This window comes from Scyliorhinus torazame, chromosome 17 (genome assembly GCF_047496885.1).
Source record: "Scyliorhinus torazame isolate Kashiwa2021f chromosome 17, sScyTor2.1, whole genome shotgun sequence".
Classification (NCBI taxonomy): domain Eukaryota; kingdom Metazoa; phylum Chordata; class Chondrichthyes; order Carcharhiniformes; family Scyliorhinidae; genus Scyliorhinus; species Scyliorhinus torazame.
The window spans coordinates 168690162-168716327 of record NC_092723.1 but is presented as its reverse complement, the minus strand read 5'-3'; the positions used below and the strand labels follow the sequence as shown (position 1 = coordinate 168716327).

Genomic DNA, 26166 nt, shown 5'->3' with positions numbered 1-26166 from the left:
CACAGTGGCAGGAACATTGTTTTTATTTCAGATTAGTTTCAAACAGGGCACACTCCTGAAATTTCTGAATCCTGTCTTTTCTGTTCACAGGTGCTGACTGACCTGTTATGTATTTCCAGCATTTTCTCCAGCACTTCACATCCTGACAGGCTTTCATGTGATTGTCCACCAAATAAAACCATTTGTTAATTTTTAGTTTATGGGAATGAGCATCTCAAGAGACTCAAAGGGCGAGATTCTCCGGCCTCCCAGCCGCATGCTTCCCAGAGGCGTGGTGTTAGCTGTGGGTAGGATTCTCTGCTCCCGCCACCGTCAATGGAATTTCCCATTGAAGCCACCCCACGCTGCCGGGAAACCCACGGGCGGGGGTGCACTGCCGAGGGAACCGCCGAATCCCGCTGTCAATGAACATACAGAGAATTCCGACTGAAGCTGTATGCAGCGTACAACATTGCATTTATATAGCTCCTCAAATGTAGCAAAACAACTCCTGGAACATCATCAATCCACATTTGATGCCGATCCACATAAGGTGATATCAGGACAAGTGATCGAAAGCTTGGTCGTAAAGAGGTAAGTTTTAATGAGCCTTTTAAAGGGAGGTGAGGTGGAACGTTGGCAAGGTGTCTAGGAAAGGAATTCCTGAGATCAGGACCAAGGCAGCTGAAAGCATTGCTGCCAATGCTACAGTAATTAAACTCTGGGGTGAGTGAGCAAGAGGCCAATATTGGAGGAGCACAGATAGTTTGGAGGATTGTAGGACTGGAGAAGTTACAGAAATAGTGAATGAAACAATTCTGAGGACCTCCCTCTGGCAAGGGGAACCTGCGTGAAATTAATTATTCTGTATATTCCATTCAACATTCTGTTCAATATACAACGCTTGTCACAAAATCAGGATGCTTTCAGATGTGCAGTAATTTCCTGTCTCAAGCGAAGTACGCGTACAGGAAAATGTTCACACACATGAGAATGATTGCATTTATACAACACATTCGAGACCAGAATGGGTTCTCATAGATATCCGCGTGGTTCCTCTGTGCAGGCCTGTTATCTCTGCTTGTCTTCGTGCTGCAGAACAAGTTAACCCATGACCACTTCTGTTGTATCATCTCCTCAGCGCCTAACGCACAAAAGAAAAGGACAATTTAATTAGTAAATGGCACATATTGTTTTATTATCTGTAAATAGCATGGAACTTCTTTTTTTTTTTAAATATGTTTTATTGAAATTTTTTTCCCAAACAACAATTTTTCCCCTCTTACAAAGCAAACGCAACAATAACAATACAGAAATTTTTAACAAGACACAAGTAACAAAACCCCTTTATCTTTGACCTAAACTAAACTAAACCCCCCCTACCCCCTCCCCCCCCCCCCTTCCCCCTGGGTTGCTGCTGCTGGTCATCTGTCTTCCCTCTAACGTTCCCCTAGGTAGTCGAGAAATGGCTGCCACCGCCTGGTGAACCCTTGAGCCGATCCTCTCAGGGCAAACTTTATCTGCTCCAGTTTAATGAACCCCGCCATATCATTTACCCAGGCCTCCAGTCCGGGGGGTTTCGCCTCCTTCCACATGAGTAGGATCCTGCGCCGGGCTACTAGGGACGCAAAGGCCACAACGTCGGCCTCTTTCGCCTCCTGCACTCCCGGCTCTTCCGCAACTCCAAATAGAGCTAACCCCCAGCCTGGTTTGACCTGGGCCTTCACCACCCGCGAAATCACTCCCATCACTCCCTTCCAATACCCTTCCAGTGCCGGACACGCCCAAAACATATGTGCGTGGTTTGCCGGGCTCCCGCCACACCTCCCACATTTGTCCTCCACTCCAAAGAACCTGCTCAATCTTGCTCCCGTTATGTGTGCTCTATGTAGCACCTTAAATTGAATCAGGCTAAGCCTGGCGCATGAGGAAGAGGAATTTACCCTGCTTAGGGCATCAGCCCACATACCCTCCTCTATCTCCTCCCCTAGTTCTTCTTCCCACTTTCCTTTTAGTTCACCCACCGACTCCTCCCCCTCTTCCCTCACCTCTCGGTAAATCTCTGACACCTTGCCCTCTCCGACCCACACCCCTGAAAGCACCCTGTCCTGTATCCCCTGTGTCGGGAGCAACGGAAATTCCCTCACCTGTTGTCTAGTAAACGCCCTCACCTGCATATATCTCAAGAAATTTCCCCGGGGCAACTTATACTTTTCCTCCAATGCTCCCAAGCTCGCAAAAGTCCCATCTATAAATAAATCTCCCACCCTCCTAATTCCCAACTGGTACCAGCTCTGAAATCCTCCATCCATTCTTCCTGGGGCGAACCTATGGTTGTTCCTGATTGGGGACCCCACCAGGGCTCCCCGCACCCCTCTTTGTCGCCTCCACTGTCCCCAGATATTCAATGTTGCCGCCACCACCGGGTTCGTGGTAAACATTTTAGGTGAGATCGGTAGCGGCGCCGTCACCAGCGCCTCTAAACTCATCCCTTTACAGGACTTTCTCTCCAGTCTTTTCCACGCCGCTCCCTCGCCCTCCATCATCCATTTACGTATCATTGCCACGTTGGCGGCCCAATAGTAATCGCCCAAGTTCGGTAGTGCCAATCCTCCTCTGTCCCTACTACGCTGAAGGAACCCCCTCCTTACTCTCGGAACTTTCCCTGCCCACACGAAGCTCGTGATGCTCCTGTCTATTTTATTAAAAAAGGTCTTGGTGATTAGTATAGGGAGACATTGAATTACAAATAAGAACCTCGGGAGGACCATCATCTTAATTGCTTGCACCCTGCCCGCCAGCGATAGAGGCTGCATGTCCCACCTCTTGAAGTCCTCCTCCATTTGTTCTACCAACCGTGTCAGATTAAGTCTGTGCAAGGTTCCCCAGCTCCTAGCGATCTGAATCCCCAGGTATCGGAAGTTTCTTTCCACTTTCCTTAGAGGCAAGCCTTCTATCTCTCTACTCTGGTCCCCTGGATGTATCACAAATAATTCACTCTTCCCCATGTTTAGCCTATACCCCGAGAAATCCCCGAACCCCCTCAAAATTCGCATAACCTCTATCATCCCCCCCGCTGGGTCCGACACGTATAACAATAGGTCATCCGCGTATAACGAGACTCGGTGTTCTTCTCCCCCTCTAATCACCCCTCTCCATTTCCTGGAGTCTCTCAACGCCATGGCCAGAGGTTCAATTGCCAACGCGAACAACAATGGAGACAGCGGGCATCCCTGTCTTGTTCCCCTATATAGTCGGAAATACTCCGATCTATGTCGAAATAGCATGGAACTTCTTAGCTAGGCCCTGACGTAGGAGTAGAAGTAGGCCATTTGGCCCATCGAGTCTGCTGCACCATTCAATAAAATCATGGCTGATCTGGTATTATCATCAACTCCACTTACCCCGCCTTATCCCCATAACTCTTGATTCCCTTACTGATTAAAAATCTGTCTATCTCAGCCTTGAACATACATAACAACCCAACATCTACAGCTCTCTGCGGTAAAGAACTCCACAGATTCACTACCGTCTGAGAGAAGAAATTCCGTCTCATCTTTGTCTCAAATGGGTGACCTCATTCTCTGAGGTTATTTCGTCTGATCCTAGACTTTCCCATAAGGGGAAACAACCTCTCATCGTCTACCCTGTCAGCACCCCTGAGAGTCAAATGTGTCTCAATAAGGTTGCCTCTCATCCTTGAGTAGAGGACCAAGTTGTTTAACCTCTCCTTAAAAGAAAATCCCTCCATACCCATTGCTTCCAGTGCCAGTATATCTTTCTTCAGATAAGGGGGCAAAACTGTTCACAGGATTCCAGGTGTGCCTTGTGTAGTTTTAGTAAGACTTCCCCATTCCCTTTGAAATAAAGGCCAACATTGTATGTGCCTCCCCAATTAACTGCTGAACTTGCATGCTAATGTTTTGTGATTTATGTACAATACCTCTCTGAGCTGAAGTTTTCTCCAGTCTTTCTCCATTGTAATAATATCCAGCTCCCTTATTCTTCATAACAAAGTGAATTATTTTACATTTTCCTACATTATATTCCATCTGCCAAGTTTTTGACCACTTACCAGACCTACCTATATCCCTCTGTAGACTCGTTGTGTCATCTTCACCACTTGCCTGCCCAATTCTTTTTGTGTCATCCTCAAACTTGGCAATAATACGTCCTTTCTCTCATCCAAGTCAGTCAAATATATTGTGCATAATTGTGGCCCTGGCACTGATTCTTGTGGCACTCCACTAATTACAGGTTGCCACCCAGAAAATGCCCCTCTTATCCCAACCCTCTGTCTTCTATTGGTCACAATGTGTTTTGTGTGAGTGTTCCGGGGGTACACCTCACAGATGCAGTAGAGAAGTAAGTGACGTGTTCAGAACCTGTTCAATCTGATTCTTTTTAACCAGACAGCATGGCCAAAATTAAACATAAAGATGTTTCTGATCTTTCCAAACAAAAGTGTGACTATTAACAACATCTGGGAACCAAAACACAACGAGAGCACAAAGCAGTCAATAATGTGGGAAAGACAAAAATTACAGTGGGAAGAAACTTTACATAAATAGTAAATAAGCAATAATGTTAAGGAGTTTATAAAATCTGATAATGTTTGGAAACAGGGTGCTAGTTCTTGGCTCACCCCATCTCATTCAGGTGTCGGGGGACACATATGGTACCACAATTTTGAAGAAATGTTTATGTTCTACCTGGTGTCCTGCTCAGTATCTACCCTTCATTCGACAGCACTAAAACATTGTTTTTCTTTGCTGTTTGTGGGATCTTGCTGTGCTTTGTTTCCTACTCTACAAGAGTGGACAGTTCAAAGGTAATTCATTGGTGTAAGAGATTTGTGACAGTCAGAGTTACTAAAAGTGGCTAAAACAAATGCAAGATTTTTCTCTCAACATGAGCAGCTGAGTAATGTAGGGCGGGATTCTCTGATCCTGAGGCTAAGTGTTGACGGCGTCGTAGACGCCGTCGCGTTTTACGACGGCGTCAACAGGCCCCTAGGAGCAGCGATCCTGCGCCGCACAGGGGGCCAGCACAGCACTGGAGCGCTTCACGCAGCTCCAGCTGTCGATACCGGCGTCTGAACAGGTGCCGCGGGTCCGCGCCTGCACGCTACGATAAAGACGCCCGCCGATCAGTAGGCCCCGATTGAGGGCCAGGCCACCAGGGATGTCTCCCCCCCCCGGGGTCAGATACCCCCTCAGGCTGCCCCCCCCCCCCACCCGCAACATGAACATTGAGGTCCCGCTGGGTAGGACCATATGTGAACGGCATCAGCGGGTCTCGGCGGGCACTCGGCCCATGGAGAATCGCCTAGTGCGGCCCCCGACCGGCGGCATGCCGACCGCGCTGGCGCCGACTGCGCTGGCGCCAATGGCCCCGATTCTCCGGTCACCGGAGGATCGGCGGATGGGCGTTGGAGCGGAGTTGCGTGAATCGCGCCCATCCCTCTCCCCCCCCCCACCACCCCGGCGATTCGCTGACCTGGTGCGAGGTCGGAGAATCCCGCACATAGTTCCCACCAAGTCCATGCCACATGAAATGACTTTGGCCAACCCAATGCATAGTGAATCCATGGAAAGTTGATGCTGATAATTGTTCAATACATTGGTATCAGAACGGGCAACTTATCCAAAGAGATTGCAAAGGAATAACATGCGAGGTTTCATTATGTTTTGCAATGACAGATTATATGTGCTATGGTGCGGAAGGAGGCCATCTGGCCTATTGTGTCTGCACCAGCTCTCCAAACAAGCACCATGAGTTAGTGCCACTCCCCAGCCTTTACCCCCGTACCCCTGCACTTTGTTTCTGTTAAAATAATGATCTATTGCCCTCTTAATGCCTCAAATGAACCTGCCTCTACTACTTCCAGGCAGTGCATTCCAGACCTGAACCACTCATTGTCTGAAAAGGTTTTTTCTCACATCACATTTGCTTCTTTTGCAAATCACTTTAGATCTGTGCCCTCTCGTTCTTGATCCTTTCAAGAGTGGGAACAGTTTCTCCCAGTCTACTTTGTCCAGCCCTCTCATGATTTTGAACATTTCTATCAAATCTCCTCTTAGCCTTCTTCTCTCCAAGGAGAACAGTGCCAACCTCGCCAACCTATCCTCACTGCTGAAGCTTCTCATCCCTGGAACCATTCTTGCAAACCTCTTCTGCACTCTCTTCAATACATTCACAACCTTCCTATAGTGTGGCGCCCAGAATTGTACACTATACTCCAACTGAGGTCTAACTAGTGTCTTGTATAAGTTCAGCATAACCTCCTTGCTCTTGTACACTATGCCCCTATTAATGAAGCCCGGAATACTGTCTGCTTTTTAACTGCTCCCAACACCTTCCTTGCCACCTTCAATGATCTATGCACATATACACCCAGATCCCTCGGTTCCTCGACTCCCTAAAGAGTTTTATCCCTTATTTTCTATTGTCTCCATGTTTTTCCTACCAAATTGTATCACCTCACACTTCTCCACATTGAATTTCATCTGTCACCTTTCTTCCCACTCCACTAACTTGTCTATGTTCTTTAGAAGTTCTACACTGCCATCTTCACAGTTTACAATACTTCTCAGTTTTGTGCCTTCTGCAAACTTTGAAATTATCCCCTACACACCAAGATCTAGATAATGAATATATATTGGGAAAAGCAAGAGTCCCAATACCGATCCCTGGGGAATGCCACTACAAACCTTCCTCCAGCCCAAAAAATATCTATTGATCATTAGTCTCTGCTTCCTATTATTCATCCAATTTTATACCCATTTTGCTACTGTCCCTTTTATTCCTTGAGCTGTAACTTTTCTCACAAGTCTGTTGTGTGGCACTGTATTGAATACCTTCTGAAAGTCCATGTACACCACGTCAACAGCATTACCCTCACTGACTCTGTTACCTCCTCAGAAATCTCCAGCAAGTTAGTTAAATATGATATCCCCTTTAAACACCCATGATGGTTCTTCCACATTTTTCCATGCGGCTGCTAATTCTATCCCGAATAATTGTTTCTGGAAGCTTGCCCACCACTATTAAACTGACTGACCTGTAATTGTTGGGGTTATCCTTGCAACCTTTTTTGAACAAGGGCGTTAACATTTGCAATTCTCCAGTCCTTTGGCACCTCTCATGGGTCTAGAGAAGACTGGAAGATTATGGCCAGCAATTTCCATTCTCACTTCCTTCAACACCCTTGGATGCATCTCATCCGGTCCCCGTGCCTTGTCAGTACTGACAGTTTACTCAGCAGTTCCTCCTCATCAATTTTAAACCCTTCTATAGACAGTGCTTCTTTGCCCGTCATAAGGGGGGCAGCACGGTAGCACAAGTGGATAGCACTGTGGCTTCACAGTGCCAGGTGCCCAGGTTCGATTCACGGCTTGGATCACTGTCTGTGCGGAGTCTGCACGTTCTCCCCGTGTCTGCGTGGGTTTCCTCCGGGTGCTCTGGTTTCTTCCCACAGTCCAAAGACATGCAAGTTAGATTGGCCATGATAAGACCATAAGACATAGGAGCGGAAGGCCATTCGGCCCATCGAGTCCACTCCACCATTCAATCATGGCTGATTTCAACTCCATTTACCCGCTCTCTCTCCATAGCCCTTAATTCCTCGAGGAATCAAGAATTTATCAACTTCTGTCTTAAAGACACTCAACGTCCCGGCCTCCACCGCCCTCTGTGGCAATGAATTCCACAGACCCACCACTCTCTGGCTGAAGAAATTTCTCCTCTTCTCTGTTCTAAAGTGACTCCCTTTTATTCTAAGGCTGTGCCCCCGGGTCCTAGTCACCCCTGCTAATGGAAACAACTTCCCTACGTCCACCCTATCTAAGCCATTCATTATCTTGTAAGTTTCTATTAGATCTCCCCTCAACCTCCTAAACTCCAATGAATATAATCCCAGGATCCACAGACGTTCATCGTATGTTAGGCCTACCATTCCTGGGATCATCCGGGTGAATCTCCGCTGGACCCGCTCCAGTGCCAGTATGTCCTTCCTGAGGTGTGGGGCCCAAAATTGCTCACAGTATTCTAAATGGGGCCTAACTAATGCTTTATAAAGCTTCAGAAGTACATCCCTGCTTTTATATTCCAAGCCTCTTGAGATAAATGACAACATTGCATTTGCTTTTTTAATTATGGACTCAACCTGCAAGTTTACCTTTAGAGAATCCTGGACTAGGACTCCCAAGTCCCTTTGCACTTCAGCATTATGAATTTTGTCACCGTTTAGAAAATAGTCCATGCCTCTATTCTTTTTTCCAAAGTGCAAGACCTCACACTTGCCCACGTTGAATTTCATCAGCCATTTCTTGGACCACTCTCCTGAACTGTCTAAATCTTTCTGCAGCCTCCCCACCTCCTCCATACTACCTGCCCCTCCACCTATCTTTGTATCATCAGCAAACTTAGCCAGAATGCCCCCAGTCCCGCCATCTAGATCGTTAATATATAAAGAGAACAGCTGTGGCCCCAACACTGAACTCTGCAGGACACCACTCGTCACCGGTTGCCATTCCAAAAAAGAACCTTTTATCCCAACTCTCTGCCTTCTGCCTGACAGCCAATCATCAATCCATGTTAGTACCTTGCCTCGAATACCATGCGCCCTTATTTTACTCAGCAGTCTCCCGTGAGGCACCTTATCAAAGGCCTTTTGGAAGTCAAGATAGATAACATCCATTGGCTCTCCTTGGTCTAACCTATTTGTTATCTCTTCAAAGAACTCTAACAGGTTTGTCAGGCATGACCTCCCCTTACTAAATCCATGCTGACTTGTCCTAATCCGACCCTGCACTTCCAAGAATTTAGAAATCTCATCCTTAACAATGGATTCTAGAATCTTGCCAACAACCGAGGTTAGGCTAATTGGCCTATAATTTTCCATCTTTTTCCTTGTTCCCTTCTTGAACAGGGGGGTTACAACAGCGATTTTCCAATCCTCTGGGACTTTCCCTGACTCCAGTGACTTTTGAAAGATCATAACTAACGCCTCCACTATTTCTTCAGCTATCTCCTTTAGAACTCTAGGATGTAGCCCATCTGGGCCCGGAGATTTATCAATTTTTAGACCTCTTAGTTTCTCTAGCACTTTCTCCCATGTGATGTCTACCATATTCAACTCTGCCCCCTGACTCTCCTGAATTGTTGGGATATTACTCATGTCTTCTACTGTGAAGACTGACGCAAAGTACTTATTTAGTTCCTCAGCTATTTCCTTGTCTCCCATCACTAGATTACCAGCGTCATTTTGGAGCGGCCCAATGTCTACTTTTGCCTCCCGTTTGTTTTTAATGTATTGAAAGAAACTTTTACTATCATTCCTAAAGTTACTGCCTAGCCTACCATCATAATTGATCCTCTCTTTCCTTATTTCCTTATGATAAATTGCCCTTAGTGACCAAAAGGATTAGGAGGGGTTATTGGGTTACGGGGATAGGGTGGAAGTGAGGGCTTAGTGGGTCGGTGCGGATTCGATGGGCTTAATGGCCTCCTTCTGCACTGTATGTTCTAAAAAAAAAAATCTATGGTTCTCTGGGCCTGTGGCAACATTTACATTTTACATGCACAGTAACCCTGATTTAGACATCATGGGCGGGATTCTCCCCTACCCAGCGGGGCGGGCCGTACCGGCGCCGAGGAGTGGTGTGAAACACTCTGACGTCGGGCCGCCCGGAAGGTGCGGAATCCTCCGCACCATCAGGGGCTAGTCCGGCGCCGGCGGTGTTGGCGCCACGCCAGCTGGCGCAGAAGGGCTTGGCGCCGCACCAACCGACGCCAAAGGGCCTCCGCCGGCCGGCGTGAGTTGACGCATGTGTGGGAGCGCCAGAGAATTCGGCAGCCGTCGGCGGGGCGGGATTCACGCCGCCCCCCGGCAATTCTCCGACCCATCCGGGGGTCGGAGAATCGCACCCCATTGCTTTCTCCCTTCCTCCAACTTCACATATTAACTTACTGATCTTTATACTAGTGCTTTCTGTCCCTCCTGGTATTTTATGCAGTCTGGTATTCCACTCTAATATTTCCTCTTGGTTCCCACACCCCTGCCGAGTTAGTTTAAAACCCTCCTGACAACACTAGCAAAACGCCCGCAAGGTACTCTGCCCCAGCTCTATTCAAGTGTAACCCATCCGGCTTGTACATATGCCCTCTCTCCCAGAGTCAGGTCCAGGAACCTTAAACCTCCCTCCTGCACCATCTTTCCAGCCATGCACACATCAGCCTTATCCTCCTATTTCTGTACTCACATTCACATGGCACTGGGAGCAATTTGCAGATCACTACATTTAAGGTCCTGCTTGCTCATTTTCTGCCTAACTCCCTAAACCCTGATTGCAGAACCCCGTCCCCCTTCTTACCTCAGTCATTGATACCAATGTGGACCACAACCTCCCCCAGACGAATGTCCTGCAGCAGCTCTATGGTACCCTTGACCCTGGCATCAGGGAGGCAACATATCATCTTGGAGTCAAGTCTATGGCTACAGAAATGCCTGTCTGTTCCCATAACTAATGATCCCCCTATCGCTATCTCTCCTCCCCTCTTCTTCCTCCCTGTATAACCGTGGTGCCACAAACATGGCTCTGCCTGCACTCCTCTGAGGAAGCAGCGCCCTCGCCCGCTTCTAAAACGGAAACCCTTTTTCGGAGCGTGACCCCATGGGATTCCTCATTGTCTTCGACCCTCTGGTGGTCACCCATTCCCTCTCTGCCATGAGCCCTTAAGCTGCAGCGTAAGACAGAAGATAAATGTGACGACTAAACTGCAACGGGCACTCGCTCTCTTACCCTATATTTACTTCCTCTTTAGTTTGCTTGCCTACAAACCTCTTAGAGATGCCTCTTTATATTGAGTCAAAAGCTGGAGGTCGGGTGGTGGATCTCCCTAAGGCTGGGGAACATCCACTGCATCTGGTTATATTCTGCTCATGCTTCTGGATTACACTGTCAAAAATGATGCAGTGAAAATGCTCTCTGGCTGCCTGAAGCCATTAACCCGCCAACCTGCTGGCAAGCATACCCTTAGAGGGAACAATAGGTACAAAAAACAGGCAAGCATGTTTCACACGGGGATTTTAATTGTTGGATTGAAGTATGACAGTGAATGGAAACACAATTGTAGATGACAGGAACTGTGTGAAGAGTCTTGGAGGACATCGTGTGTATGAATGATGAACTAATAATGTATCTCAACACAGAAAAGTTTATTAATGCTTATGCAGGAGGTGCAGCTGCCTCCACCTACCTTGCTGGCCCTGGTGAGGCCATTGAACTGCGTGTGGCGCTGTGTTACCAGGTGAGAGCTTGATAGAGGTGCTACTTACTGCGTTCTTCTATTGTACCTGAGCAATACTATTCAATGGGCACCTCAGCCATGACCTAACTGAATGGTGCAGCAGGCTTGAGCTGGTTGGCCTCCTCCTGTTCTTTGTAGGATTCTTAGGGCAACATGGAGCAACAGGTAGAAGTGCGCTTATGGACTTTCCATTGTAATATTGTCAGGATGCTCGGTCAATGATAGTGGAATCAGCCTTGTTTGTGTGTCCGAGCGCAACCAATAATGACCTGCACCCGTGCAGTTGGACTTCACTTGTTTGGTTGCCAAAGCAACAGATGCTTGCTCCTGTGTTTTACCAGATGTAGCATTCCTCCAATGGAGACTCTATGAACCTTTGGAACTTGGTGCCCTGAAGGGCCACCCTCAGCCACATGCTGGATTTGGAGCCTTTGAGCGAAGTTTGAATCCTTAAGCTTCGCAAGACACGGTTCAATGCCCACGAGACGCATTTATTTCATCTACAGTGGTGATTTTCAGAAATATTTGTTGCATTACTGTTTCCACCGTGTCACTTGCCTTTTCTTTGACCTATGCATTGAACGATTCATACAGTGAGCAATATTGTGAAAGTTTGAATTAACCATAGAAGAAAGAGGACCATAGGGAGGCTAAATCCTCAGAGCCTCATCAGCACATAACTACCAGTTCAACAAGAATGACAGTAACACGGGGGGATAGATATCGAGGGTGTGTCATTTTGGTATAAATAAGGCAAAGTACATTTTGGCAACCTAGCAACTGAAGTCCAACTGCACGGGCGCAGGTCACTATTGGTTGCGCTCGAACACACAAACAAGGCTGATTCCACCATCATTGACAGCGCACCCTGACAATACTACAATGGAAAGTTCATCAGCGGCCTTCTACTTGTTGCTCCATGTTGCCCAAAGATCCCTAGTAAGGACAGGAGGAGGCCACCCATCTCCTTGAGCCTGATCCACTATTCAAGTAGATCTGATTTGGATCTCAACTCCATCTACTTTTATACCATATTTGCAATGCCATTACCTAACAAAAGGGGCTCTCCAACAGCATCTCCAGGGCAGTAGATGCTCGCCTTGTCAGTGACTCCCACATCCCATGAACCAATGAATGAAAAACGAGCGATTTCAGTGGTCCTAATTCCATTTAGTTTCCAGATTCCCCGTTTCGACTACCATTTGTGTGAATGAGTGCTTCCTGATTTCACTCCTGTATGGACTATCTCATCAAGTTGCAGATTTTCATCCCGGAGGTATCTCCTGTAGTTTGAGAAATTGGCTGTGAGTCTCCATTATCTTGTGGTTTCCACAACTGCTTCAATAGATACAGTCAAAGTGACTTCCGGTTGAGCGATGTAGGGGCGGGATTCTCCGACCCCCCCGCCGGGTCGGAGAATCGCCGGGGGGTGGCATGAATCCCGCCCCTGCCGGCTGCCAAATTCTCAGGCGCCGGGGATTTGGCGGGGGAGGGAATCGCGCCGGTCGGTGGCCGCTGGCAGCGGCCCCCCCGGCGATTGTCCGGCCCGCGATGGGCCGAGTGGCCGCCCGTTTTCGGCCAGTCCCGCCGGCGTATATTACACCAGGTATTTGCCAGCAGGACCTGGCTACGCGGGCGGTCTCCGGGGTCCTCGGGGGGGCGCGGGGGGATCTGGCCCCGGGAGGTGCCCCCACGGTGGCCTGGCCCACGATCGGGGCCCACCGATCCACGGGCGGGCCTGTGCCGTGGGGGCACTCTATTCTTCCGCGTCGGCCACTGTGGTCCTCCGCCATGGCCAACACGGAGGTGAACCTCCCCTGCGCCTGCGCTGGGATGACGCCAGCACACCCTGGCACTCCCGCGCATGTGCCAACTCGCGCCGGCCGGCGGAGGGCTTCGGCGCTGGTTGGCGTGACGCCAAGCCCCTTCCCCGCCGGCTGGCGCAAACCACTCCGGCCTAGCCCCTGAAGGTGCGGAGGATTCTGCACCTTTGGGGCGGCCCGAAGCCGGAATGATTCACGCCACTCCTTCCTGCCGGAGATGGCCGCCCTGCCGATTCCCGCAGTATCCCGCCCAAGGAGCTTGTTTTTCGGTGGGCAAAGGAACACCGCGATATTACTCACCAAGGTCACCCAATCAGGGTCTACCGGGACATGAGTGCCAACCTGGGAAGGAGGCGTTCAGCACTTAACAGAATTAAATCCACGCTGTACAAGAAAGGAATTCGCCACAGGCTGATTCAGCCTGCCCGTCTCCGCATTATATTTAACGGAGAAGCTCACTTCTTTGACACATCAGACGAGGCAAATTATTTTCTTCAGCGTATCATACTTAATTCTTGACAGGTTTACTAAGTTTGTGGTTTGTTTGGGGTATCATGTGCTTGAATGCTTGTGTTGGCCATTCAATATGCTCAAAATTAAGGACATGTTCGACTGTTTGAATGCACTAGAGCGGTTAGAACAAGCAACTTTCCAATGCCGTATTACATAACCGTAGTTCATATGTCAGGGGTACATTCCATTAACAAGGTTGGTTAGTCAACGGATGATATATAAGAGAGAATACCTGCTGCTCATCTTGTGATTTGAGTCACGGTTTTATTTAGTTAAAGATTTGTAATCACACTGCTTGAGTTTTGTTCCAGTGGTTTGGGAGTGTGATGATTGTTCTGGCGATGGAGAGGACTGCGAGGGATTTTCTACGTTGACAGTAACCAAAGACCTTTTCATAGAATCATAGAATCATTGAAAAGCTACAGAACAGAAAGAGGCCATTCGGCCCATCTTGTGCACACCAGCCCAAGGTGCCATTTCTAATTCCACCTTCCTGCACCCAGTCCACAGCTCTGTAGCTTGGAGCACTTAAGGTGCAGGTCCAGGAACTTTTTAAAAGAGTTTAGGGTCTCTGCCTCCACCACCAACTCGGGAAGCGAATTCCAAACACCCACTAACTTCTGCGTAAAAAGGTTTTTCCTTCATGTCCCGTCTACACCTTTTGTCACTTATCTTGAATCTTTGTCCCCTGGTTCTAGAATTCTCCACCAAGGGAAACAATTTTATCCTGCCCACCCTTATCTCTCCCCCTCATAATGTGGTGACCAGGGGCGAAATTCTCCGTTATCGGCGGAAACTCCGCCGATCGGCGCAAAAAACGGCGCAAATCCCACTTGCGTCACGTCATAAAAATGGGCCGATAGTCTGCGGCCCGAAATGGGCTAGCAGCGACGTAACGGGATCCGCGCTTGCGCAGTGGTTCACGCCGTGCAGCGTCATACGCGCTGCACGGCGTGACGGCTCATAAGGCCGCGCAGCTCCCCCCCACCCGACCGGAACAGCCGACCGCAACACCCGACTTGATGGCTGGCCGTCGCTCAGCCCCGAGGTTCGAGTCACGCGATGTGGAGGCGCTCCTGGATGCGGTGGAGCAGAGGAGGGACGCCCTGTATCCCGGGCACGGCCGCAGAGTTGCCCCACGCCACAGCCGGCGTCTGTGGAGGGAGGTGGCAGAGGCCGTCACCGCTGTGGCCCTAACACCACGGACAGGCACCCAGTGCCACAAGAAGGTGAACGACCTCGTCAGAGCAGGCAGGGTGAGCCTCCCCCATATCCCCCATATCCCCTCTCCCCCAAATCCCCCCCTCCCCCATATCCCCCCCTCCCCCATATCCCCCCTCCCCCATATCCCCCATATCCCCCCTCCCCCATATCCCCCCTCCCCCATATCCCCCTCCCCCATATTCCCCATACTCCCCCCTCCCCCATATCCCCCCACCCCCATATCCCCCATATCCCCCCTCCCCATATCCCCCATATTCCCCCCTCCCCATATCCCCCCTCCCCCATATCCCCCCTCCCCCATATCCCCCTTCCCCCATATCCCCCCTCCCCCATATCCCCCATATCCCCCCTCCCCCATATCCCCCTCCCCCATATCCCCCATATCCCCCCTCCCCCATATTCCCCATATCCCCCCCTCCCCCATATCCCCCCTCCCACATATCCCCCCTCCCCCATATCCCCCCTCCCCCATATCCCCCATATCCCCCCTCCCCCATATCCCCCTCCACCATATCCCCCATATTCCCCCCTCCCCCATATCCCCCATATCCCCAAGTGAATCCAGCCCTAACCTTAACCTCTGCAATGCACGCGCAACCGATGGCGTGCATTCATATACCTGCCTAACACTGTTGCCTTTTACCCCTGCCACCACCCCCCCCCCCACAGGAGAAGCGCGCACACAACAATAGGGAGCATGTGAGGACTGGAGGAGGGCCCGCTGATGAGAGGCCACTGACCGTACACGAGGAAAGGGCCCTGGAACTGGCTGGCGGACCTGAGGACCGGGAGGTTGCTGATGCAGAGGTCGGGGCCCCACGAGCAAGTGAGCCACCAACAGCCCGTCCCCATATCCCCCCTCCCCTATATCCCCCTCTCCCGTATCACCTGATCACTGCCTGATGTCTAACCATGCATGCTTCATTGTGTATCGCAGGACCAAACGTCCAGGCACCCATCCCCGCAGATGCACACCGCCCGCAGGATGCCCCTCGGAGACCACGGGAGACGGAGAGACCCGCACCCTCCAGCATGCGACGCCCGCAGGATGCCCCTCGGAGACCACGGGAGACGGAGAGACCCGCACCCTCCAGCATGCGACGCCCGCAGGATGCCCCTCGGAGACCACGGGAGACGGAGAGACCCGGACCCTCCAGCATGCGACGCCCGCAGGATGCCTCTCGCACACCACGGGAGACGGAGAGACCCGGACCCTCCAGCATGCGACGCCCGCAGGATGCCCCTCGGAGACCACGGGAGACGGAGAGACCCGGACCCTCCAGCATGCGACGCCCGCAGGATGCCTCTCGCACACCACGGGAGACGGAGAGACCTGGAGCAACAGGGAGACGACACCCCCGTCACGTGCGGGAGCGACCACCCAGCGATGAGGGGGGCAGCCACAGGCCCCCGTCACATCCGAGCCAGGACACCACTACCCAGGACACCACTATCCAGGACACCCCTACCCGGGACACCACTACCCAGGACACCCCTACCCGGGACACCACTACCCGGGACAGCACTACCCGGGACAGCACTACCCGGGACAGCACTGCCCGGGACAGCACTACCCGGGACAGCACTACCCGGGACAGCACTACCCAGGACACCCCTACCCGGGAAGACGAAATACCGGACAGTGACTCAGAGTGGATGGGTGGAGACGAACCCCCACCCCAAAGTGCCATGGACTCAGAGTGGGACGAAGAGCACGACACAACGCCACTGCTGTCACCAACACCCTCCACCATCGCAGAAACACTCACCACGGTTGGGCACTTTAGTGATGAGGCGTCTGGTACACTCACTGGTGCGCACAACACAGCCGTCCCGGTACAGCAGGTGGAGGTAGGAGCAGCAGAGGGACCGGGCGGTCGGAGGGCAGCCCAGGCCAAGCGAACATCTGCCGCCCAGATGGATCCCGGGTTCCTGCAGTTACCACACCCACACATAGATCCGATGCAACCACCGACACGGAGACGAGCGAATAGGGTGACGGGTGGCTTGCGGCGGCTGCGGTCGCAGGTGGAGGAGTCCACCCGCGTCCAGGAGCTGGGAGTGGTCCCGGTCATGCGTGCCACCCAGGCTGACACCGCACGGGTGGCGTCCGCGGTGGAGGCAATGGGTGCGACGGTGTCAGACATGGGGAACGGTTTGCGAGGCCTGGGGCCTTCCGTGCAGGCGGCGTCTGTGGCCCAGGAAATGGCTGCCCTCTCACAGGAGGCCATGAGCCAGTGCCAGCGCCAGATGGCAGAGGCGCTCAACGCCATAGCCCAGTCTCAGCAGGCCATGGCCCAGTCTCAGCAGGCCATGGCCCAGTCTCAGCAGGCCATAGCCCAGTCTCTGCAGGCCATGGCCCAGTCTCTGCAGGCCATGGCCCAGTCTCAGCAGGCCATCGCTGAGGGCATCGGCGCCAGTGGCCATGTGCGAGCTGGCGTCGCACTGTCGCAGACAGGGTTCGACAACCCCCTGGGCTCCATGGCTGCAAACCTGCAGACCCCTGTCGATACCAGCACGGGCCTCCAGGACTGGCAGCGCCAGATGTCGGGGGCGCGTCGGATGGCCAGTCCGTTCGCATCCCCCACCCATGTAGAGGCCTGGGGGCCATCGGGCACCCCGAGGGAGGAGGAGGTGGTGTGGTCCGTCCCGGCTCCCTCTGAAGGGGAGGTCCCGGTACACCGCGACACCTCGGACTCCCCCCCTTCCGTCCCAGGTGCATCGGGTGGGCAACGGGCAGGACAGGCTGGCAGCTCGCCATCCCAGTCGCCCGGGCCGCAGCCTGGCCCATCTAGGCCAGGACGCCCCAGGAAACGGCCGCCAAAGGGATCCAGTGTCAGAGGGCAGGAATCACAGGAGTCCACCTCCAGTTCTGCTGTACCGTCTGGGGAACCACGTAGACGTAGTCAAAGGGCCCGTAAGGCCAAACAATTAGACACTGAGTAAGTTGGCACGGGTGCAGGGCACAGATGAGTTTTAGGCGCTAGGGCACGTGCATGAACTCCTTTGGTTATTAAAGTCAATGTTACACCTACCGAAGCTGCCTTTGTGCTCTGTCCAAAGTGTGCGGGGGTGTCATGTACGTTGAGCGCAAGTGTGTGTGTGAGGGGTGGTCTTACCTCAGCCCCAGGTGAGTCTGCCCCCTTCCCCCTGGGCCGCCATCAACATCCCCCGGGCAGAGGACGGGACCGTGCGCTGCAGTGTCACAGCCGCATGCAGGGATGGTCCGGGTGGATGGTGGTACTGTGGCCATGGGTCAGACATAGTCCAACGATGTAGAGCCAGGAGCTCATCGGAGGCGGGTTGTCATCATTCTCCATGGCCGGCGATAGACACGCGTCCACCCGCAACTGGGTGAGCCCGGCCCGTTGTGCCGCCGGTGGATCGGCAATTGGGGGTGGGGGGGTGGTGTGCATGCGGGTGGGGTGTGTGGGGTTGGGGAGGGGGGTGAGGGTGCTGGGTGGGTGGATGGGTGGGGGGTGTGGGTGGTCGGCTGTTGTCATGGTGTGCGGTCTGTGGCCATACTACCCGATTCCCACGCCCATCTAGTCAGTGAAGCGGGCGTCTATCAGTCTGTCCCGTGCCCGCTGGGCCAGCCGGTAACGGTGGACAGCCACCCGTCTGTGTCTACCCCGTCTGCCCTGACCATTGCCCCCATCCCCCTCATCTGGGGAGGACTGGGCCTCTTCCTGCTGCTCCTCCACTCCGCCCTCCTCTGCCTGCGGCACATCGCCCCTCTGTTGGGCTATGTTGTGCAGGACGCAGCACACCACAATGATGCGGCCGACCCTATCTGACCGATACTGGAGGGCGCCCCCAGAGAGGTCCAGGCACCTGAAACGCATCTTCAGCACGCCAAAGCACCTTTCGATCACTCCCCTTGTCGCTACATGGGCATCATTGTAGCGGTTCTCCGCCTCATTGCGTGGCCTCCGTATAGGCGTCATCAGCCACGATCGCAATGGGTAGCCCCTGTCGCCCAGCAACCAGCCCCTCAGCCGGGGATGGCGTCCCTCGTACATGCCGGGGATGGATGACCGCGACAACACGAATGAGTCGTGTACACTGCCTGGGTGACGGGCGCAGACGTGCAGGATCATCATGCGGTGGTCGCAGACCACCTGTACGTTCATCGAATAGGTCCCCTTCCTATTAGTGAACACGGCCCTGTTATCTGCAGGTGGCCGCACGGCGACGTGCATCCCATCGATCGCGCCCTGGACCATGGGGAACCCGGCAATGGCAGAGAAGCCCACGGCCCGGGCATCTTGGCTGGCCCGGTCCACGGGGAAGCGGATGTAGCGGTGCGCCATGGCATAAAGGGCATCTGTCACTGCCCGGATGCACCGATGCACCGATGTCTGCGATATGCCGGACAGGTCCCCACTCGGTGCCTGGAATGACCCCGTTGCATAAAAGTTCAGGGCCACCGTAACCTTGACGGACACGGGGAGAGGGTGTCCCCCGCCAGTGCCACGCGGTGACAGGTGTGCCAGCAGGTGGCAGATGTGTGCCACGGTTTCCCGGCTCATCCGGAGTCTCCTCCTGCATTCCCGGTCCGTGAGGTCCTGGTATGACTGCCGGGGCCGGTACACACGGGGCGCCCTCGGGTGCCTCCGTTGCCGTGGGGCCGCGACGTCCTCCTCCCCCTCCTCGTCCTGTCGGTCAGGTGTCCCTCCAGCCTGGGCGGCTGCCGCCTGCCCCTCTGCGGCAGCCTGCGCCGCCTCTCTGGCACGCTCCTCCTCCTCCTCCTCCTCATCCAGGGCAACATAGACATGAGCGGCTGCCACCACGGCGGCCAACATCGCTGGATGGTCTGAAAACATGACGGCCTGATGGGGGGGAGGGGAACGACGACATGTCATCATTGCCCATATCCCCTCCTCCCCCCAGCCAGGTGGCATGGACCGCATGGGTCCAACTGTTCGAGGCTGGCACCTGGCCAGGTGGACCAACTCATTTGCCCTCCCATCACCCACCCCGGCACGGCCCCCTCTCCAACCTCCACCCCAGCACGGACCCCCCCCCAACCTCCACCCCGACACGGACCCCCCCCAACCTCCACCCCGGCACGGACCCCCTCCACAACCCCCAACCTCCACCCCAGCATGGACCCCCCCAACCTCCACCCCAGCACGGACCCCCTCCACAACCCCCAACCTCCACCCCGACACGGACCCCCCCCCAACCTCCACCCCAGCACGGACCCCTTCCACAACCCCCAACCTCCACCCCAGCACGGACCCCCCCAACCTCCACCCCAGCACGGACCCCCCCCCAACCTCCACCCCGGCACGGACCCCCTCCCCAACACCCAACCTCCACCCCAGCACGGACCCCCCCAACCTCCACCCAGGCACGGACCCCCTCCACAACCCCCAACCTCCACCCCAGCACGGACCCCCCCCCAACCTCCACCCCGGCACGGACCCCCTCCACAACCCCCAACCTCCACCCCAGCACGGACCCCCCCAACCTCCACCCCAGCACGGACCCCCCCCCCCCAACCTCCACCCCGACACGGACCCCCCCCACAACCTCCACCCCGGCACGGACCCCCTCCACAACCCCCAACCTCCACCCCAGCACGGACCCCCCCAACCTCCACCCCAGCACGGACCCCCCCCCAACCTCCACCCCGGCACGGACCCCCTCCACAACACCCAACCTCCACCCCAGCACGGACCCCCCCAACCTCCACCCCGGCACGGACCCCCTCCACAACCCCCAACCTCCACCCCAGCATGGACCCCCCCCAACCTCCACCCCGGCACGGACCCCCTCCACAACCCCCAACCTCCACCCCAGCACGGACCCCCCCAACCTCCACCCCAGCACGGACCCCCCCCAACCTCCACCCCGGCACGGACCCCCTCCCCAACACCCAACCTCCACCCCAGCACGGACCCCCCCAACCTCCACCCCGGCACGGACCCCCTCCACAACCTCCACCCCAGCACGGACCCCCCCCCAACCTCCACCCCGGCACGGACCCCCTCCACAACCCCCAACCTCCACCCCAGCACGGACCCCCCCAACCTCCACCCCAGCACGGACCCCCCCCCAACCTCCACCCCGGCACGGACCCCCTCCCCAACACCCAACCTCCACCCCAGCACGGACCCCCCCCCAACCTCCACCCCGGCACGGACCCCCCCCCCAACCTCCACCCCGGCACAGGCCCCCTCCCCAACCTCCACCCCGGCACGGACCCCCTCCCCAACCTCCACACCGGCACGGACCCCCCCCCCCAACCTCCACCCCGGCACGGACCCCCTCCACAACCCCCCAACCTCCACCCCGGCACGGACCCCCTCCCGGCACTCCCCCAGAGCCCAGCCTACTCTAACCACTGCCCCCCCCCCCCCCCCCCGCCGCACACACACACAAGCCGAGACACACCTCTCCTCAGGCAATCAGTCTGCGGCCACGCCATTTCCTGCCCAGAGCCAACCCCCCAGGCCGTCACTCACCTCCTCGCTGGTCGGCGTGAGCCTGGAGCACCGGGTCACGCCGATGAAAAGGAGGTTTGATTCACGTCGACGTGAACGGTCATCACGTCGACGGGACTTCGGCCCATCCGGAAGGGAGAATATCGGCAGGCCGAAAATCGGCTGCCTTGCGCAGACCCGTGACATTCTCCGCGGCAGCGGCGCCATTAACGCCCCGCCGACTTTTCTCCCTTCGGAGACTTCGGCGGGGGCGGGGGCGGGATTCACGGCGGCCAACGGCCATTCTCCGACCCGGCGGGGGGTCAGAGAATGACGCCCCAGAACTGCACACAATTGTGCACTCCAGTTGTGGCCTCACCAGTGTCTTATACAATTCCAACATTATATCCTTATTTTTATAGTCTATACCTCTGCCAATGAAGGAGAGCATTCCATATGCTTTCTCAACAACCTTGTCCACAAGAACTGCTGTCTTTCGGGACCTGTGTACTTGTACACCAAAATCTCTCGCTTCATCTACCCCTCTTAATATTCCCATTTATTATGTATTCCCTACAACTGTTTGACCTCCCTAAATACATGACCTCACACTTCTCTGTTAAATTCTACCTGCCATTTTATCGCCCACTCCACCAATCCATCTATATCATTCTGAAGATTTTAGCTATCTTCTACACTGTACATCACTCGGCCAATCTTTGTGTTGTCTGCAAATTTCCCCATGTTCGCGTCCAAATCGTTAGATATAACAGGGTCCCTGTTAAAGGGTCCCAACACCGAGCCTTGTGGAACACCACTTGAAATAACTTTCCAACTTTTATATTTGGCCATTTTCATTATGTAATGGATCCTCTTGACCTTGTTTTCTTTTTCATTCAAGTTACTGACCCGTTTATAAAGCCTTGCTATACATATGACTAGCTCAGGCAGTCAGGGTGCTAGGGGACATCCTAGGCGGGATTCTCTGACCCCGGGCCGGGTCGGAGAATCGCCGGAGGGGCGCGATTCACGCGACGCCAGTCCGCCAATTCTCCGGTGACAGGAGAATCGGTGGCATTGGCGCTGGCGCGGCCGGCGTGGCGCCAGTCGGGGGCCGCTCTACGCGCCCCCCCCCCCCCCCCCCGGCGATTCCCGCAGGATGGGCTGAGTGGCCGCCGAGGTAGGCCGAGTCCCGCCGGCGCCGTTCACATGTGGTCCTCTCAGGCTGGGGGCCTCTCTTGTTCCGCACTGGCCCCTGTAGCCCTGCGCCATGTTGCGTCGGGGCCGGCGTGGAGAAGGGAGCCACTACGCATGCGCACATTGGCGCCGGTCCCACTGCGCATGCGCGCATTGGCGCCAGTCCCACTGTGCATACGCAGACCCGTGGCGCCCATCTGATGCCGGGGATTGGCAACTGGAGCGGAGTGGGTCGCTCCAGTTCCGTGCTGGCCCCCTGTAGGGGTCAGAATCGCTGCTCCTGAGGCCACGTTGACGCCATCGGGAAACGCGACGGCGTGTATGACGGCGCCAACACTTAGCCTCAGGATCAGAAAATCCCGCCCAAGATTTTTGTAAATTTATATTCACCAATATGGATGGTTTACTAAAACAAGCAAATCTGATTCCATCACTCCGATCCATAATATGAGAAACCCTCAAATGTGCTTCTCCGGGAGAACATAATTTTTACAATGCGTATTTTACGAAACATAGAAAATTAAAACAACAAAAACAAAACCTGGGAACACAGTGTCCTGATAACCAGGTGGCTTCAACCTCGAGTCTTTTGCTTAAAGGCACATTCCAATTATGGGACCACGGAACAAAATAATAAAATAACATTTAACAAATGGGAACAAAGGAAATAAAGAGGCAGGACACTTACACACCATTTTCAAACCTGTAATTTTGTTCACTTGAACTGTCCATCCTTTCCTCAACTACCTCCAAATGGAAGGGATTTTGTCATTGCCTCAAAGCAGCGGTGGTTTTATTTCAAGGTTGCACAATCTCATGCTATCCTCTGGTCCCTCCCTTCTCCGAAAGAGGCAAGAGATGATTGGGAAGTGGAGCTTGGGCTTGACCTTGCGGAAGACTGGTGGGAAGAGGCCCTTTTAAGGGTCAACTCCACACCCTCCTGTGCTCGGTTGAGCTTAATTCAGTTTAAAGTTCTGCGCAGAATTCACTTTACCAAGGCCAGAATTCGTAAGTTTTCTCCAACATCAGGTGCAGGTTCTCCCTCGCATCGCAGACCATACGTTCTGGTTGTGTCCGAAGTTGGCCAGTTTTTGGTCATCCCTCTTTGACACTCTTGCAAAGTTCAGGATATTGACCTACAGATTTGTCCTTTGATCGCCATATTTGGAGTCTCACCTGCACTAGTCACCAAGATTAAGCACACGTCATTGCATTTGCTTCATTAATACCCCACAGGCTGATTCTATTAACCTAGAGATCCCCAAACCACCCACTTCTATCCTGGTTGGAGACTTTGCGTCTTTTCTATATTTGGAGATGATTAAGTATGCCATTAGAGTATCCACTGAGAATTTTATTTTATAGATGACAGCCATATGTCTCTTTCTTTATAGAGTTAATTGTTTACTGTTTTTTTTTTTTGCTTAGTTTTTGTTGGTCCGTTTCTGTACTGGGGGAGTTGCAGTACGGTAATGTATTCTACTTTGTTTACCTGCTCCTTGTCTCTTTTGGAAAATCAATAAAAATAATTTATTAAATAAATAGAATTCACATTCTAAATTCAACTAAATGGGAACAAAGTCTCATTGCGAGCGCGTTTGGAACGCTGAGAAACACGTGGCTATACAATGGCACTCGCATTAAGGGGATTCAGTGGGGAACGTGTGACCGAAGCCGCACATAGCCCTGTTTTCCACACCGGGGAGATCTCGCGGGGTGTTGTGAGCCAGGTAGGTCCCGGGAGGGGGAGTCTCCCGCTTTTATTGGCCACATTGCTCTGCGGCGAGCTACTTTTCAGGCGCAATGTGGCCGTTGGAATTTGCCCGAAAGCACTAAACTGGGACGTCATTCTCCGACCCCCCGCCGGGTCGGAGAATGGCCGTTGGCCGCCGTGAATCCCGCCCCCGCCGAAGTCTCCGGTACCGGAGATTGGGCGGGGGCGGGAATCGGGCCGCGCCAGTTGGCGGGACCCCCCGCTGGATTCTCCGGCCCGGATGGGCCTAAGTCCCACCCAGAAATTGCCTATCCCGCCGGCGTAAATCAAACCTGGTATTTACCGGCGGGACCAGGCGGCGTGGGCGGGCTCCGGGTCCTGGGGGGGGCGCGGGGCGATCTGACCCCGGGGGTGCCCCCACGGTGGCCTGGCCCGCGATCGGGGACCACCAATCCGCGGGCGGGCCTGTGCCGTGGGGGTACTCTTTACCTTCCGCCTCCGCTACGGCCTCTACCATGGCGGAGGCAGAAGAGACTCTCCCCACTGCGCATGCGCGGGAAACTGACAGCGGCCGCTGACGCTCCCGCGCATGCGCTGGGAAACTGACAGCGGCCGCTGACGCTCCCGCGCATGTGCCGCATTTTCGCGCCAGCTGGCGGGGCAACAAACGCCATTTCCACCAGCTGGCGGGGCGGAAATCCCTCCGGCGTCGGCCTAGCCCCTCAATGTTGGGGCTAGGCCGCCAAAGATGCGGAGCATTCCGCACCTTTGGGCCGGCGCGATGCCCGTCTGATTGGCGCCGTCTTTGGCACCAGTCGGCGGACATCGCGCCGTTGGGAGAGAATTTCGCCCTCAAATGTCTAACAGGCCCCATATTTATTGGTATTTATTTTGACTATAACATGAGCAACACAAAGAGTTAAAACCATCGCCCGGTGGAGAGCCTGGTCTGCATTGGGTTTACCAGCTATTTATTTCCCATACCAACATCATTACAGGCGACACCTCTAGCAGCACTGGGATTCGTCACCAAAAACCACTCAGCAATATCCATATTGCAACATATCCCAGACTACAGTTAAAATCCAAACTATTGAATCAGTAGAAGATTGCACCATGTTATTGAACCTTTCCATTGTATCAATTGTTCTCACTGAGTTTTATAACTTTCGCGAATGTTGTATAGTACCGTAGAATCATACAATGGGTACAGCACAGAAGGAGGCCTTCTGGCCCATCACACCTGTACAGACTCACTGCAAAAGGAACTCTGCTGGTCCCACTACCCCAATTCCCCTGTAGCCCCATAATTACTTTCTCTTCGGGTAATTACTCAATACCCTTTTGGCAGCCAGATTGAATCGACCTCCAATTGACTCTCAAGATAACAATGATATCAATTTATTTGTCACCTTTAATGGAGTAAAATATCCTAGGCTGCTTCACAGGCTCGTTCTCAAACAGAATTTGAGACTGAGCCACAACAGGAGATGTTAGGACAGATGAGAAACAACTTGATCAAAGAGATAGGAGTTTTAAGGAGCGCCTGAAAGGCGAGGGAGGTGGAAAGGCAGCGAGATCCAGAGTTTAGTGCCTAGAGGTCTGAAATAAATGTAACAATGATAGGCAGAAGTATAAATGTTACATCCCCCTCTTATACTCCTCAATTTACATCCCCCGTCTCCTTAAGGCAACAATGGTTTCTATTGGGGCACAGTTTCACAGATAGTGGTAGTTTTCATACTTGTATCTAGTTGTGACATGTGAGTCATCCTTCCCTGAGGACATTGAATTTGAAACATTTTTCTTTAATTACGGGATGGTGCGCTCTAGGCAAGGCCGGCATTTATTGCCCATTCCTAATTGCCCTTGAGAAGGCGGAGCTGAGCGGCCATCTTGAACCGCTGCAATCCATCTGGCGTTGGTACACCCACGGTGCTGTTAGGGAGGGAGTTTCAGGATTTGGGCCCAG

At 53.6% G+C, this 26166-nt stretch overlaps 1 protein-coding gene across 1 annotated transcript in view; it reads right to left on the bottom strand.

Annotated features, from left to right (window-relative positions):
- slc5a10 (solute carrier family 5 member 10) overlaps window positions 1-26166 on the bottom strand; it is a 236055-nt gene continuing 209889 nt past the window's right edge. Inside the window, exon 15 of the mRNA XM_072481620.1 lies at window positions 1-1123. Within this exon, the coding sequence (XP_072337721.1) occupies window positions 930-1123 (194 nt within the window). The 3' untranslated portion in view covers window positions 1-929. The remainder of the gene's footprint in view (window positions 1124-26166) is intronic.